The following is a 15,134-nucleotide window of genomic DNA, read 5'->3' as shown; positions in this document are numbered from 1 at the left end:
ATTTAAATGAATCGATAAGATCTTCTATTACAAAAAGACGTTATATAATAAGCTCAATTTTACTGGAAGGACAAACATTTTACTATTTGAAGTCGATTAAACAGTAAAGTCAGATTTTTTTTTAAAGTAAAATAAAGGACTAAACTGTCTTATTCTGGTATTTTTCTACTATATTCATATTACGACTACTTGTAATCACCAAATACTTGAACAAAAATTATTCTATTTAGAATCGATTAATTGAATGGAATACGCGTGTTTACGCGTATTTCCTTCAATCAATCGATCGAAAAGCACTTAGTTGGCGCTTCTACGCTTCAGAACAAGGACGAAGGTGGTCTAGTTTATCACACAAAAGATGCTATCCGAATATGCAGAGTAGCAGAGTTAGAAACCCGAGAAATCATGATCAAATCACAAAAACTTTACACGAGGCTGACATTAAGTAAACCTTAAGATATTTTAGTAAGAGTTTAGATATTTTGTCAGCAGTAACATTTTCAGTTGTCTTGCCATTCACCAATTTGCTCAATCACCGACGGAAAATCATCTAGTAAATTTAATTAAGGTACTTGCAAGTTGATATATTGACGTGCGCTTTCATTACTTAAGTTAATCGTTAAGATCTTCTATTGCAAAGAGACAGTTATATAATAAGGTTATATTATTTCAAGGACAATAATTTTAATATCAATAATAATACAATAATATTAATATAACATCACGGGTTGACCCGTGACTATGGAGCGTCATACCGTGGTAAGAAACCTGATATTAGTGATAATCATTTAGTTTTAATTATTTTCAAAATTAGGTTTAATTTAGTAATCAACGAATACTTGAATCGATTAATTGAATGGAATACGAGTATTCCGTTCAATCAATCGATTTAGCGCGGAAGGACGTTTCCCATCACTAAATACTTCTTGTGACGTCATGGTGGATACATAAAATGTGGCACGCTCGGTTTTCATATAAATTGCTGTACTTGCGGCGTCTATCTAGATATATGTCTGTGCTTGATATCTATCAAAAGTTGAAGATACTGAACGAAAACGATGGAGCAACTATGAATATTTTTTTACCTATGGTTCTTTTTTTCCGCTGTTGTCCAAACATTTTAAATCTCGTTTTACTCCAACTTACTTTTTAGTTATACAATTTTTTTTATAATTCACGCTAAATAAAACTTCAAAAGATATATGAAAACATACCAGATTTCGGATTATATTTTTCCAATTTTTCTGATTTTTTTTTCGAAAAATATCCACTATTTGAAAATGACATGATTAAAAGCCTTTTATTTGCAATTTATATACTACGATTAGCATACATATTACAAAGACAATTTACATATTACAAAGCAATAAAAAACTATAGGCAATATTACTATTGTGTGCTAAATAGGCCTTAGAAATGGCAGTAGGTAATTGTTTGCCGATGTGATAATTCAATGTCAACAAAAAATATCTAAAGAATTAATTTCTAGAAAACAAAACTGCGTGTTGATAATAAAGCAGTCGGTCACTCTAAAGCGACGTTTTAGGCTTGCAGTATTGAAAAGACAACTGGTTTATCGAATTGTCTAAATTAATGAAACATTGAACCATAAAGAATCTCTTGTTCTGTAACATACGGCTTTTCAATAATAGTTGCCTAAACTATAATAGTTCATTCACTAATGTCTTCTTGCACAACAGCACTCAAAACGGGTTACATATTGTGAAAAAGACACCGGTCTCTTATTGTTTTAAATAACCACGTGACAACATGAGCCCGCATACGATTCGTCGATATTTTTATTTTTTTAAATAATATCAAGTGACGGGACGAACAAGTCGTGCGCCTGATGGTAAGCTACTTGTCCATAACAGTTGCAGTGCCACTCAGAGCTTTAAATCGCAAAGATCTGAGGGGCATTGCCGCTGCGCCCGTTATCCAGAGACATAAGTTGACAAGTCCCATGTGCCTGTAATTTCACCAACATCCTTACCCTTCAAAACCGGAACGCAGCAATGCTGACATCACTGCTTGGCGGCAAAAAGTTTGATATTAAGAAAGAAATGCAGTTGTTTTTAAACAATCTTCCTAATGAAATAAGTGATTTTGAGATAAGCTATTATTCTATTCTAGAAAGCATCGACACAATTTGTTGTCTGTTGTAAATATGAAACAAATAAAAATATTTTTAGACAATGCTAATGTATGCACATTAGCCTGTATTTTGTGCCAATTTCATCCATCTTTCTAGAAATTTTTATGGCGTCTTCCGTCCATCGCGTTTGTACGATTTCCTCCAGTACATTAACATAAATGGACACACAGATGACACGCTAAATTGTAATTTGCCAAAGGTACCTACAAAATAGTCAGTAGAAGCGAAAATACAAACGCTCAACGTTGAAAACAAATCAAAAGGAATAAAACCTGTCGTCGCAATAGAGTGAAAACTACGCATTCGCATTTCGCTTCTTTCTTTCTTACTTTCGCGGGGAAGCGGTATAACTTTAACAAATTAAAATTAAAATTAAAAAATTGTTTGTTTTTAGTATATTTTACAACACTTTTTACCTTCGTGTATGTCATTCTCAAGGTCCATTTTAGAAGCCGTGGTAACCTAATGGTTTGACCTACTCTTTCTCAAGGAGAGGTCATGGGTTCGAATCAGGGCTCGCACCTCTGAGTTTTTCGTAAATTATGTGCGATGTTTAATTTGAATTTGCCAGTGGAGGAAAACATCATTATGAAACCTACACGTCGAAGAAGGCAGTAGCAGTAGAGCTCCTTGTGAAAGAGTTCGTCCAGGGAAGTACTGCCACCTTATCTATTTCCACCGCCAAGCAGTAACGTCAGCATTACTGTGTTCCGGTTTTGAAGGGTAAGGGTGCTAGTTAAATTACAGCCACTTTCAACTTATGTCTGAGGCATTACAGTGTTCCTCAGATCTTTGCTATTTAAAGCTCTGAGTGGCACTGCAACTGTTATGGACAGGCGTGTAGTTTACCATCTGTCGTACGATTCGGTCGTCCTGTCACTTGATATTATAAAAAAAAAGGTTCACAATCCTCGGAAAGAGTAAGAAATCCTCAACCCGCCTAAATCTAAGAAGAGACTCGTGCCCAGCAGTGTAACGTGTAGTTGATATTGATTAATCCACTCATAAGCGTTTCATACATGGATGTCCACTCAAAATGGATCGATCATAGAGCTGCATTTTGCTTTTACGATGTAGTCGGAATGCATCTCGTATGACTGCATCCTTATGGGTGGAGGTTATAACACTACAGTATATATGGTATAACCATAACTTCGTATCTAGCCCGATGCTGATAATTAATGTATTTTGTCCCCGGAAACACTCGAGAGATATTACCGATTCCTTGTAATACTCGTAACAGAACCGGGCTCGACTCCAGTACGTTAAAGAAATGAGGTGTGCACAATTGCAGCGGGCAATTAAACAGTAGCGGATTAAGACGACTGGCTATAATTTCAGAAATTCCAATACAGCTTGCAAGGCCCAATCGCTAATGTACTGTGCAGGAGTTACGCACGAATTCTACTGTCCATAATTTATTCTCCGTTAATCGTAGACAACTTTGCTATTTTGGCATATACCGTATTTCTTTTCTAATCGGATGAAATAAATTTTAAAGTTAAGAGACTAATTGATCTAAGTGATCCCGTCGCGTCAGTCGCATATCTGTTTAGCTTATTTTATTTTTAAATAAACGTAAAATTAAAAAAAAAATTTAAAAATTTAATTACCACGTCTGGCTGGTAGGCCGATGACTGTAATGATCTCAATAACGTAAGTTTTTGGGGAAATACAAAGATTCCGAAAAAAAAATGAATCGCAGAGGTTCCGGGTTCGATTCACAATATTTATATGGCCTACATTTATTTCTCTCGTGAGTTTGAGTGCAACGTTCAACTAAAGAGGACATCGAAGTTTCATGAACTGTCCTCGTTGTCAAGGACGTCAGATAAGGCTGTTTAAAAGGTCCCTTTCAAATTGGCCTGTCATCTCTCGAGGCCGGAGAAGTGGAGGCTGAAGAGCTCTTACGCAGTTCGTTAGGAAGGGAAAAAAGACCGAACTTTGGGTGGCTTAAGTCAAGATAAATTGAGTCTCCGTATCGTCATTATGTACAATTAGGCGACTTCGGTGGCCCGGAGGTTAGCCCTATGAGCGCTAGGTAAGGAGTTCGACTCCTGTCAGAACCAACTCAGGATACCAGCTTTTTAAAACTTTAATAATAATGTGCCAGACAACCACATTTCTGTACTATAGGTACCAGAGCGTGCGGAGTTTACTCTGGGGACTTACGCGGAACACTCAGACCAGAACCAATTTATAAAAGTTCATTCCCAATTTGGTACTACTGGGAATCGAACCCGGGATCTGCTCGTCTAGCGCTTACAGTATAAATTGTTGGGTCGTAATTTGATTCGTGTCTGGGTAGGTCTATGGGTAATGGTTCCGGATTAATTTTGTTGTACAAGTAAAGGATCCCTACTATAAGATAACTGATCCACAACAATTGTCTAGCTCATTATTATTGGTTTAAACATCTGTGTTTTCTACTAAAAACATAATTAGAACATTTTTGAAAGGTATATCTTATCTTAACATGTAACGTTTTTACATTATTGTTCTATTTATTATGAAGTCGTCTTTGAAATTATTTACTTCGATATGATAAATTGACGTGGCAGCGACTACAGAACGCCAGATGAGAGAATGGTCAAGACAAATACCCTATGACGAAGAACGATGAATTGGAAAAGGAAACTTGAGTGGAAATATTGAGACAAAGCGTGATAAAGAACATCCATTTGATTGATGGGCGACATCAAACGACTTGCGTGAAAGCAATGTACATACAGGAAGAAGGAAAGTGATCCAAATTTAAACGATTTCTTAATATTTTAGGAGACAGAATGAATTGTCTGCATCTTTACGCGCGCGTGCGTGCTTGCATGTGTACGTGGATGTCTTGCGTGTGGGGATGAATCCATTAAATACGCATTTACTTTGAAATATATAATATGGACTTAGAGATCCCCCACACTAGCGACTTTCGAGCGTCAGCGTCTTGCCAACGCACGCACAGCGTCGATACAATGCCCGCACGGCGTTGACACAATGTAGTATCCCTCACTAATTTGTGAACGCAACGCCAGGACTAACCTACTGCTGAATAGTGCCGAACGTCAAGTATACGCCGCGCTGGCGTTGCATCGTGGTCGCGCGGACGTCGGATAGACGCTGTGAGTGCGTTGGCAAGTCGCTTACGTTCGAAAGACGCTACTGTGGGGGCTTTCTAAGGCACTTCTTTTACCATGCTACATACATATATTAAATAAATAGCAGCCATAGCCTAGTCAAAAGGACCTTTGACTCCTGGTGGTTATGGGTTCGATTCCCATAAGGAGCCTGCGTCACTAGATTGTTTTCAAATCACGTGCCATTAAGCTTTCTTATACTCTAATGGATTTGGTTCAAAGATAACTGAACGAAAACATGCAAAGTCAGCGTGGAAAACTAAGACCATAACCATAACGTCGTTACTTTGTAGATAGAGCGAAAGCGCCACTTCACTTTCCATGGAGCATGTTTTAGGTTTTAACGACAGACTGTTTTAAAATTCAACTTCGTTTTAAGTTTTAAAAATTAATTTAAAGCAGGATGTAAATATTTACGTCCTGCTCTAAACTAATTTACACCTAAAACAAACAAACAAATAATAACAGTCGTGGAAAACTATAACATACTCCCTAGAAAAAAATGTCAAAATGGCGATTTCGCCCTTTCTACAAAACACAGCCGATAAAGCTCTCCTTAGAACATACCGAGCAGCAATAAGTCGTAATATGGGATGATGATGATAATTAATCATGATTATCACAATAAATAACGACTATAAGCAATTAACAGCTTAACAATCGAACATACAGAAAGCGTTAACATTATTTACGAGTCCGTCCGTTCCAAGTCTCCGTGATGCGAATGGTTAATTTCATTTCTTTTACGAGTTAACAAATTGGTCTTAGTTTAAGATATATGGGCGAAACGTTGGGTTAAATACTGAAAGTGTTTACAGTTAAACTACTTTTATAGTTAACATTAACACAGTTGACGCAGAAAGACTATTAAATATGTAGTAAGTGTTTTATGATTGCCATAAGTATGAAAGTGCATTTATAAAAAAGATTACACAGCTTTCTAAAAAAAATATACGACAAGTATACGATTGTAACCCAGTGGGAAAACAGTTACTTTTTAATTGAGAGTAGCAATAAGTTATGCAGTTAATAGTTTTAGTAGCAGTACGTAGCTTCTTATGAAAGAGTACGTCCAGGGAAGTGCTGCCACCTTACTTATTTCTGCCGCCAAGCGGTAATGTGAGCATTATTGCGTTCCGGTTTTGAAGGGTAAAAGGTGCTGGTGAAATTATAGGCACTTTGGACTTGTCAACTTTAACTGACGGGTGCAGTGGCAGTGCCCTTTAGATCTTTGCGATTGAAAGCTCTGAGTGCCACTGCAACTGCTACGGACAGGCGTTGTGGCTCAGTACCAGGTGCATGACTTGTTCGTCTCGTAATTTGATATCATAAAAAAGTACATTGTGAATATTTAGTAGCAGTCCATCTATAACGGTGAAGTAAACAAATCCTGATTGCACGTCGAAGAAAGTTCTGAACCCTCGGAAAACTTTCGAAATCCCCAAACGGAAGAAAAAAAATTTAAGTACCTTACGCCTCAATTACTATCGGAATCGATGTCGCCAAAACTCACACATTCTTAATTTGAAACACTACAAAGTCTTGATAATGATTGGTCGTGGTTTCAAATTTAAAAAGAAATAAAAATTCTGGATTTTTAATATAACTTAACCTTATAATATCGTTTTTCGTATTATCGTATTGGCATATCGTTGAAAGTTCAATGCCATCAATACCTATTATTGCAAGTTACGACATTTTGATATTAAATTGAAATTTCAATCAATGTCCTGTCATCTAGCGGTTAATTGCTGAATCATGACGACTTGAAGTTATTTATTTAGTTCCCCAAAAAAGAAGCGACCGTATTGCAGGAGTATAAGCTTTACTTTCGTTTCTTGTAACGAAAAAATTATTACGATAAACAGAAAATTGAAAATTTATTTTTTTATTTACCGATAAAATGAAATATCACCACGGGTAAATTTTTTGGTGGGGCTGTCATTTTTGTACTCCGAAACAGCACAATAAGGCATTTTTTTACGAATTTATAGAATTTTTTGTGCTACTTGTGGAGATTTGCAATTAGCATTTTCACCTGATACTCCACATTTATTTATTGTTAAAAAAAGGTTGTAAATCTTCCCAAAAACAAATAAATAAATAAAATAAATTTGTTACGCGCCAGAATTGATACAACCATACCGTACGCTACAATGGCGAACTGAGCTAACGTAGGTCCTAAGAGACCTATAACTGGCATCCGTGTGAGGCTAACTAACCACTTCTACATTATTTTCTGTTCTGTGTCCCCAACCCTCAATAGGCCAGTATGCCAGACTATGGCCTAAGTCCTCTCGTTAATAGCGTTGCCAGGCGTACAGACAAAGCCGGACATAGTTATCCTTTTTGATGAGTGTCTGGCCAAATTGGATGGTGTCCGGTTTGTCAGACTTTTGTTTTTTTATATTTGACCAAGTTTTGCTTTTGTTTAATTTTGATTTCGATGGATAGCCCCTGCCATAATAGATGATTAATAATAAAGAAGACTGATTTAATGTTATTGTTACTTCATTACTATGATTAAAAAAGCATGGTGTTATATGAACATAAATTTGTAGTATTAACTACTATGTAATGTAAATGTATGTAAATGTAGAGTAATCGGCCTTTTTACACAAATGTCCGGCTAAACTAGCTGATGTGTCCGGTTATTCGGTTCTACGACCTGGCAACCCTATCCGTAGAAAAGACTGTGCCTACCACGACGTAGGGCTTTCAGGGTCGTATTCTAGAACTCTACTCAATGCTCAAGCCAGGATTGCACTGGCAACACAAGCACTGGAAATACGACCTTAATGGCAGAGAATTGAGTATGATTTCGAGTGCTTTAAACCATACTCAAATCCTAACTTGAGCATTGAGCATTTTTTTGAACATTGAGCAGTTCTAGAATACGACTCTTAGTCTCGCTACATTTCTGAAAAAGTTGAGTAAACGCTCAGTTTCGAAACTCCCGGGAAAAACAAGACTATTCCAAAAGGACGAGTAGGTATCCATATTTATACGTGGGGCGCGCTATAAGTTTCCGGAATGAATAAGAAAAAACACTATAAATGGTCAGAAATTAATTTATTGTTTCTCAAAATATTCACCGTTAGCGTTAATGCACTTTTCCTTACGAATGAACAAATTTTGAAAACATTTATGCCACTTCTCCGTGACAATCTCTGTAACATATTTTTCATATTCTTCGACAGCCCCTTCAGGTGATGAAAATCGATGACCGCGTAACTGGTTCTTAATTTTTGGAAATAAATAAAAGCCACAAGGTGCCAGATCGGAACTGTACGCGAGATGGCTCATAAGGTCAACGTTTTTCACCTTCAAAAATTCATTTGTCTGTCTGGCCGTGTGAGAACTGGCATTATCGTGGTGCAAGATGATACGGCGTTTACGGTTATTTTTACGGAGTTTGTCAATAACTTCCGCCTTATATATTATGGTGTCATTTAGAAATGTCATTTCGTCGGGGATAGTGCAAATCCGCGTATGTAGTAGTAACGCGCGGCTAAATTATTAAATTTCAAATAAACAAACGTTACTAACGTTTGCAATCTCCGTCAGAGCAGGGATCGATATACTCTGTACAGTCTTCACCCGGCGGCAGGAAAGACGATCTGTAGATGGTCGTGCCTTCGATCTATAACAATATAAGTTTTAGTTATGTGAGCATTGACCGTGTTATATGTAGGTTGATACACAACTTGTGTTTTAATTTATTGTTAGAGCGTTTGCGCAATACGTCCGACTCGTATCAAGGGGTCTACTCCCGTCAGACATCCGGTATCCGTAATAAGTAAAAAAATTAGTAGTAGGTATTCGACCAATTTAAAAGACGTATGATGCGAATAAAGCTTCATACTTGACATTGTCCTTTGGTCGAGTATTGCTTATTTGACAGTAATGGTTTCGGATGGAGAACGGGAATAGACTCCCTGATCCGAATCCGAGAAATGACGGTCCGAAATGTCACAGGGATCATTTTATCTCTAGGTGTACAAACGATACTCGTATTTTCTCGGATTGGAATAGGACTTAGTGCACAAGAGACATCCGAAGCGGGTCCGAGTTTTCTAGATTGTCGCTTACCACCAGGCGCACGACGAGCAAACAAATGGTCGTGTACCAATCACTGTTCACGGTACGACGATTCTCCAAAGCAGCAGTAGCCAAGTGTCGTTTTATTAAAAAAAGAAGCAATCATCCGCTTAGAGGCACTTTGCACGCGCGCCACTTTGGTTGGTTTCGGCTCATCTTGAAAGACCCACACGCTCGATTGCTGCTTTGTTTTGGGATCGTAACTATAAATCCATGTTTCGTCACCTGTTACTTATGTCCCACATCAAATTTGACGCCTCTTCGTTGAATCTGGTAAGCATGGCATTGCACCAAGTGACGCGATCCGTTTTTTGAGCCTCAGTCAAATTGTGTGGGATCCACCGAGAGCACAGCTTTTTCACACCCAAATGTTTGTGTTGTTGTTATTGATTGTATTTGACTCATGCCTATGACTAAAGATGCCCGAATCTCATGGTATGTCATATGCCTGTGTGTTTTGATCCTACGGCGCAAAGCATCGATGTGTTTGTTGTTCACAGCAGTGGACGGGCGACCATCACGAAATTCGTCACTGAGATTCACACGACCGCGTTTGAATTCTGCAAACCAGCTATAAATAATAGTCTTGCATGGTGCTTCATCGCAAAAGGCAGTATGAAGCCGAGCGAAGCTCCGCTAAGCTGGTAAATTACGCTTAAAGTTGTAGAAAATCATATCTATAATTCTAATTCTAATATAATTCTAAAATGACGCCACAATGTAAAAACAAGTGACAGTCAGTCAGATGAAACAAACTGTATTCTGCAGCCAAAGAGTTCCACTTTCAAATGTTGTAATTACTTGTTAAATATTGTTTATGTATGTAGCCGGTTCCGGAAACTTATAGTGCGCTCTATGTAGGTTAGACATTTACGCAGTCAAAGTCAAGATATGTTAATTAAGTCCTTCATTCACTCAAATTACTCATAAAATCAAAATGATTTACGAAAGTTTTTTTATCATTTCTATGGTACGCACGAAAGAAACAAAGGGCGTTTAATATAATTTCAGACAGAGAGGATCTGATTTTATTGCCCTCCTTCTTCAATCTCCACAGATTATACTAAGTTTCACTATACAGTGTTGCCATATCCATATAACCAGAATAAAAAATTATAGTAGATTCTTTAATACTGTTTAATTATGTGACGTAGATCTCAAAAGTCTCGATATTCCCCAGACTGAAAACATCTCGTGACTCGAAGATGCAAAAAAATTGACGAAAGTCGTGATTCCGGATATCGAAATTCCCGGAATGAAAGCCCTAGCACGACGTATAATCGTTTAGGTAATGATGATGATATTAGAAATTGATAGAAATTTATCCAGACTCAAGGAAACATTCTTATATCTCTGTCATTCAATGATTGTTATTCCACAAAACAAAAACATAATTCTAAATCTTATCTTTGGGATCGAGCAATCGATTTAGCAAATACATCCATAAACGAGTTATACCTTCACTGGTACTTATATACCTAAATAACGTAATTATATAATGAATGACAGTTTAAATTGATTCAATGACCTTGCCCACATCAATTTACGAGTCCAATTAAACTCTAGACTTCCCAATAACTTAATTGGTCAAGTTAACGAACTAATTGGTCGACATAACGAATCGAATAGACATGGTTCGTTGCACACTTGTCTACAGACGAATATCAATTTAGGTACTGTTTATGGATACGACAGATCTATCTCCGTTTTTAAGTTTTAGCGATTTGTTACACATTGGACTGTTATTTGCATTAACGCATTAATTCTACGGAAGTTGAACTAGTAGGATACTTGATTTCTTTAGTCATACTGCCAATAAGAATAAATAAGAAGAACCTGGAGCGGTTAATAGTTACCGGACGGATCGATGGTAAACGTTTAGAGGTCGCTGTCCCACAATATGGTCTCACCAAGTCTGTACGACTCTCGAGTCCCCAAGATGCGCTCCACTACAGAAGCTGTTTCCGCGGAGGAATCACAACCCTAACCCTCAGTAATGAGAAATGCGCGAGGAGAACACATTGGAAATCCTAACCTAAACCGAACCGAACCTAAAATTTTTAATTACCTTCGTGGCCGAAAGGTGACCTCGCTGGTCTGCCACGCAGGAGTTCGATTCTTTATAAAGATTATGAAGTTTGGCATTTTGTAATACTAAAATTAGTCATAAGATCACCTGTATATTAACCATTTATGGACAAAGTCTGAAATAAATTATTATTATTATTATTATCTTTATGAAATACGACACCTTTACGATTCACTACAGCTCTGGATGTTTTTCCTCAAGTATAAACTTAAAACTTCCCCGCCTATTCTTAAAATGCGAGCTAAAATATTATTTTTAAAATGACCACTGACAATACATATAATGCGAAGAAAAGAGCTCCTTTTTTGTTTAATAAACCAGTGACAAAAACCGCCTTAACCGCCAATAACGGGTTGGGTAAAAACCGAACTGTTTGACCAACCCATTATCTTTAAAAGATTTTTCTAAAGTTACTGAAATTTATAGTGGCACGTCAAATTTTAAAAATAAAGCAGTAAAAACGGATATATAAGATTGTCGTAAATTCTACGCTAAAACTTACTTGGAGGAGTCCATAATCGAGTATGCCCACTTGTACTCCTGGTACTCCATGTTGGCGGCGACCTGCGGCATCCTGGCGATGGCGGTCGCACCTCAAGCACTTTCACGAAGATTGGGGCACACTGCAACAAGAAATCCTTAAATCAGCTTGCTATATCAAGTTTCCACGCAATATCGTAGGAAGCAAGTGATGTCGAATCCTGATACCGCATCATCTCTCTGTTTAAGTCATATTTAGTTTCTAATCACTCCTAATTTCCTTTTAATGTAAAAGGCAATTAAACATTCTTATAATTAATCAATATGTGGTTAGGATTTTTTTACAGGTTTGTCTTGGTGGACGAATGTTTTGGAAATTTCAGTTGATGAGGTTTGTTACCATCATAGATAATCAGAGAGATAACGTATTAGAGCTCAGTAAATTGCATAATAATACATTATACGATACAATTGTCAAAATGTCGAAGGTGTTTGACCTTAACGAAGTAAGTCGCGGATCGACGCTAATTGTTTACATTTACAAACACAAATACTACATCTTTTGTTAACAAATAAAGGTTGAAATTTCTGAAGCTACATAAGGAAATATTAACGTAACTCGTCATAAGTTTACTACTTAAAACCTACTTGTCGCATGCGGTTGACCGCAATTTAATACAAACAAATTTAAGTTATTTTTCTAGTAAACCAGTTAGCAACGTTTGAAAGGTGAGTCTATATTTTATTATTTTAGTGAGTGTACAAAGGCCCGATGCACAAATAACCTTTTTGTACGACGTTTACTATATTAAGTGGAAATGTTCAACGTCTCTTGCAATTATGACCGCCTGGTTTCTACACCAAAAAATGTAGTAATAAGCGCGTTTGCAAACTGCATCCGATTGGTATTCGTTCTCAATCCGAGACGATAGAAATCCAGAAAACTCGGACCCATTTCAGATGTCGCTTGTGCACTAAGTCCGATTCGAACCCGAGTAAATACGAATATCGCTTGTACACCTAGAGATAAAATGTTCCCTGTCACATTTCGGAACCTCATTTCTCGGATTCGGAACAGGGGGCCTACTCTCAATCTCCGTCCGAAACAATTACTGCCAAATAAGCAATACTTGACCAAATGAAAAGGCGCGTGATGCGAATGAAGCTTCATACTTGATACTTGTCTTTTAATTTTGTCGAATATTACTTATTTGACAGTAATTGTTTCGGACGGATGTCGAACGGAGATCGAGAATAGACCCCCTGATACTAATCAGACGTAATGCGCAAACACTCTCTACATCGGAAATGAAACCATTTTTTCGGATCTCATTCGAGTATATTTGTTTCTCGAAACAAAAATTAAAACATGTTGCCCAGAAAAGTGTTAAATGGCGCTTTCGCCCTTTCCAGAAAACGTCGATGACACGGATTTAAAAAAAAAAAACTGTTTTTAAATACATGAATCCAATATTAAGAGGTTTCATACAAATTTTAGGCATATTGATGTAACGATAATATCGACTATTATTTAAGTATAGACATACCTAAGGTATAAGTTTAGACTTCACAAAGATTTCCCCCCGTCAAAAAAAAAAAAAAAAAAAGGTATAAGTTTAGACATGAACATATTTCTTACTTTTCGATCTATTTTTTATGATAAAAAGTGACAGGACGAACAAATCGTGTGCCTGTTCGTAAACAACAGGCACATAACATCCATAACAGTTGCAATGCCACTCAGAACTAAAATTCCGTCACAAAGATCTGAGGGGCACTGCCACTGCGCCACATAAAGTTGACAAGGTCCATGTGCCTGTACTTTCGACAACACTCTTACCCTTCTATACTAGAACGCAGTAATGCTCACATTACTGCATGGCGGTAGAAATAGGTAACATGACAGTACCTACTTCCTTGGACGAACTCTTCACTGTACGTGTCAACTGATTTACAAGAACCGTTTAAACTACCGCTATGTTTTTGTGTCATATTTCCGACTGTAATTTTGTTTAATATTATTATGAAGCCATATTGTGAATGGGCTATTTAGGACAGAATTTAAACAAAGCTACCGTTATTTTAGAACCAGCACAATGACTCTGCGGTGGTGTGCGTAAACAATACAACTTAACAATAATGCGGAAATTTAAATATGCACGTATGTATTATACGCACGCTGTCGTACTTTGTCGTAATCAAATAATGGGAATAAGATACGTAGCGATAACAAGAAAGTTTATTTCGAAGATTTATTCTATATACGGTAACCATTGGCCCTAAAGTGGGAGCGATGTTGCTGACTTTTGACATAAAGGTGCACTCCCACCGGCAAGGCGAAACGACTTCACGTTGCAAAGTTAACACAGATAATAAACACTCTATATAGGCAGCAATACGGTTTGCTGTTACAACAACAAAATATTTACAATTTTCGTCTCGCTCTTCGTCAATCGAGACTATTTCCATACAAAATTCAATACGTGCGTCTCCTCGCCTCGCCGGTGGAAACACAGCTTTACAGTTCGTTTGTATTATAAATTGCTTCTTTACAATTCCGCAATATAGCATGAACGCAATCGTTGACACTGTGAACTGAACGCAATCGTTGACACTGTGAACGGAGTATCTACTACCATAACGAGTGCCCTACCTCTGCAAGAACCCGTTTGGGTAGGTACCACCAAGGTACCTATTTCTACCACAAAGCGAGGAAAGTGAGTTCAACCACAGGCAAAAGATAAACAGCCGGCAACACAACTGCGATATTCTTCCTTACTGTCACACAAGTGTCACAAACAAATAGGCCGCGGCAGCGGTAGATATTGACTTTGCTAGTTTTAATACCAGAAAAATCATCTTTCAAAATTAGAACCGTTCCGATAACAGTCACGATTGAGAACCACGCACCCACCACGATATTACTTTAATGCCATCGAAAATATAGTAAGCATTTTCTTTTTATAAAAAAGGTGCGCCTTTATTTCATCTGATGGAAAGTGACGATGAGGTCGACAATGAAATATGCACTTAGATAATGCCTATTCACTCTCGCCTTAAAAAGGCCCAAGTTATAGCGTTTAGGGAATAACTCTGCAAGGCAGGAAATTCCAATCCATAACCATTCGCCATATAAATGTGGAAGCGAAACGCTTTGTGCGAATTCTTGGAACAACCC

The 15,134-nt window shown here is 37.4% G+C and overlaps 1 protein-coding gene across 1 annotated transcript in view; it reads right to left on the bottom strand.

Annotated features, from left to right (window-relative positions):
* LOC113240090 (signal peptide peptidase-like 3) overlaps positions 1 to 12,099 on the bottom strand; it is a 56,372-nt gene extending 44,273 nt beyond the window's left edge. Inside the window, exon 1 of the mRNA XM_026477303.1 lies at positions 11,979 to 12,099. Within this exon, the coding sequence (XP_026333088.1) occupies positions 11,979 to 12,049 (71 nt within the window). The 5' untranslated portion in view covers positions 12,050 to 12,099. The remainder of the gene's footprint in view (positions 1 to 11,978) is intronic.
* Between the last annotated feature and the right edge of the window lie 3,035 nt (positions 12,100 to 15,134).

The sequence above is a fragment of the Hyposmocoma kahamanoa genome, unplaced genomic scaffold, assembly GCF_003589595.1.
Source record: "Hyposmocoma kahamanoa isolate Upper Pololo Valley unplaced genomic scaffold, ASM358959v1 120, whole genome shotgun sequence".
NCBI lineage: Eukaryota > Metazoa > Arthropoda > Insecta > Lepidoptera > Cosmopterigidae > Hyposmocoma > Hyposmocoma kahamanoa.
This window is presented reverse-complemented; position numbering and strand designations above follow the sequence as displayed.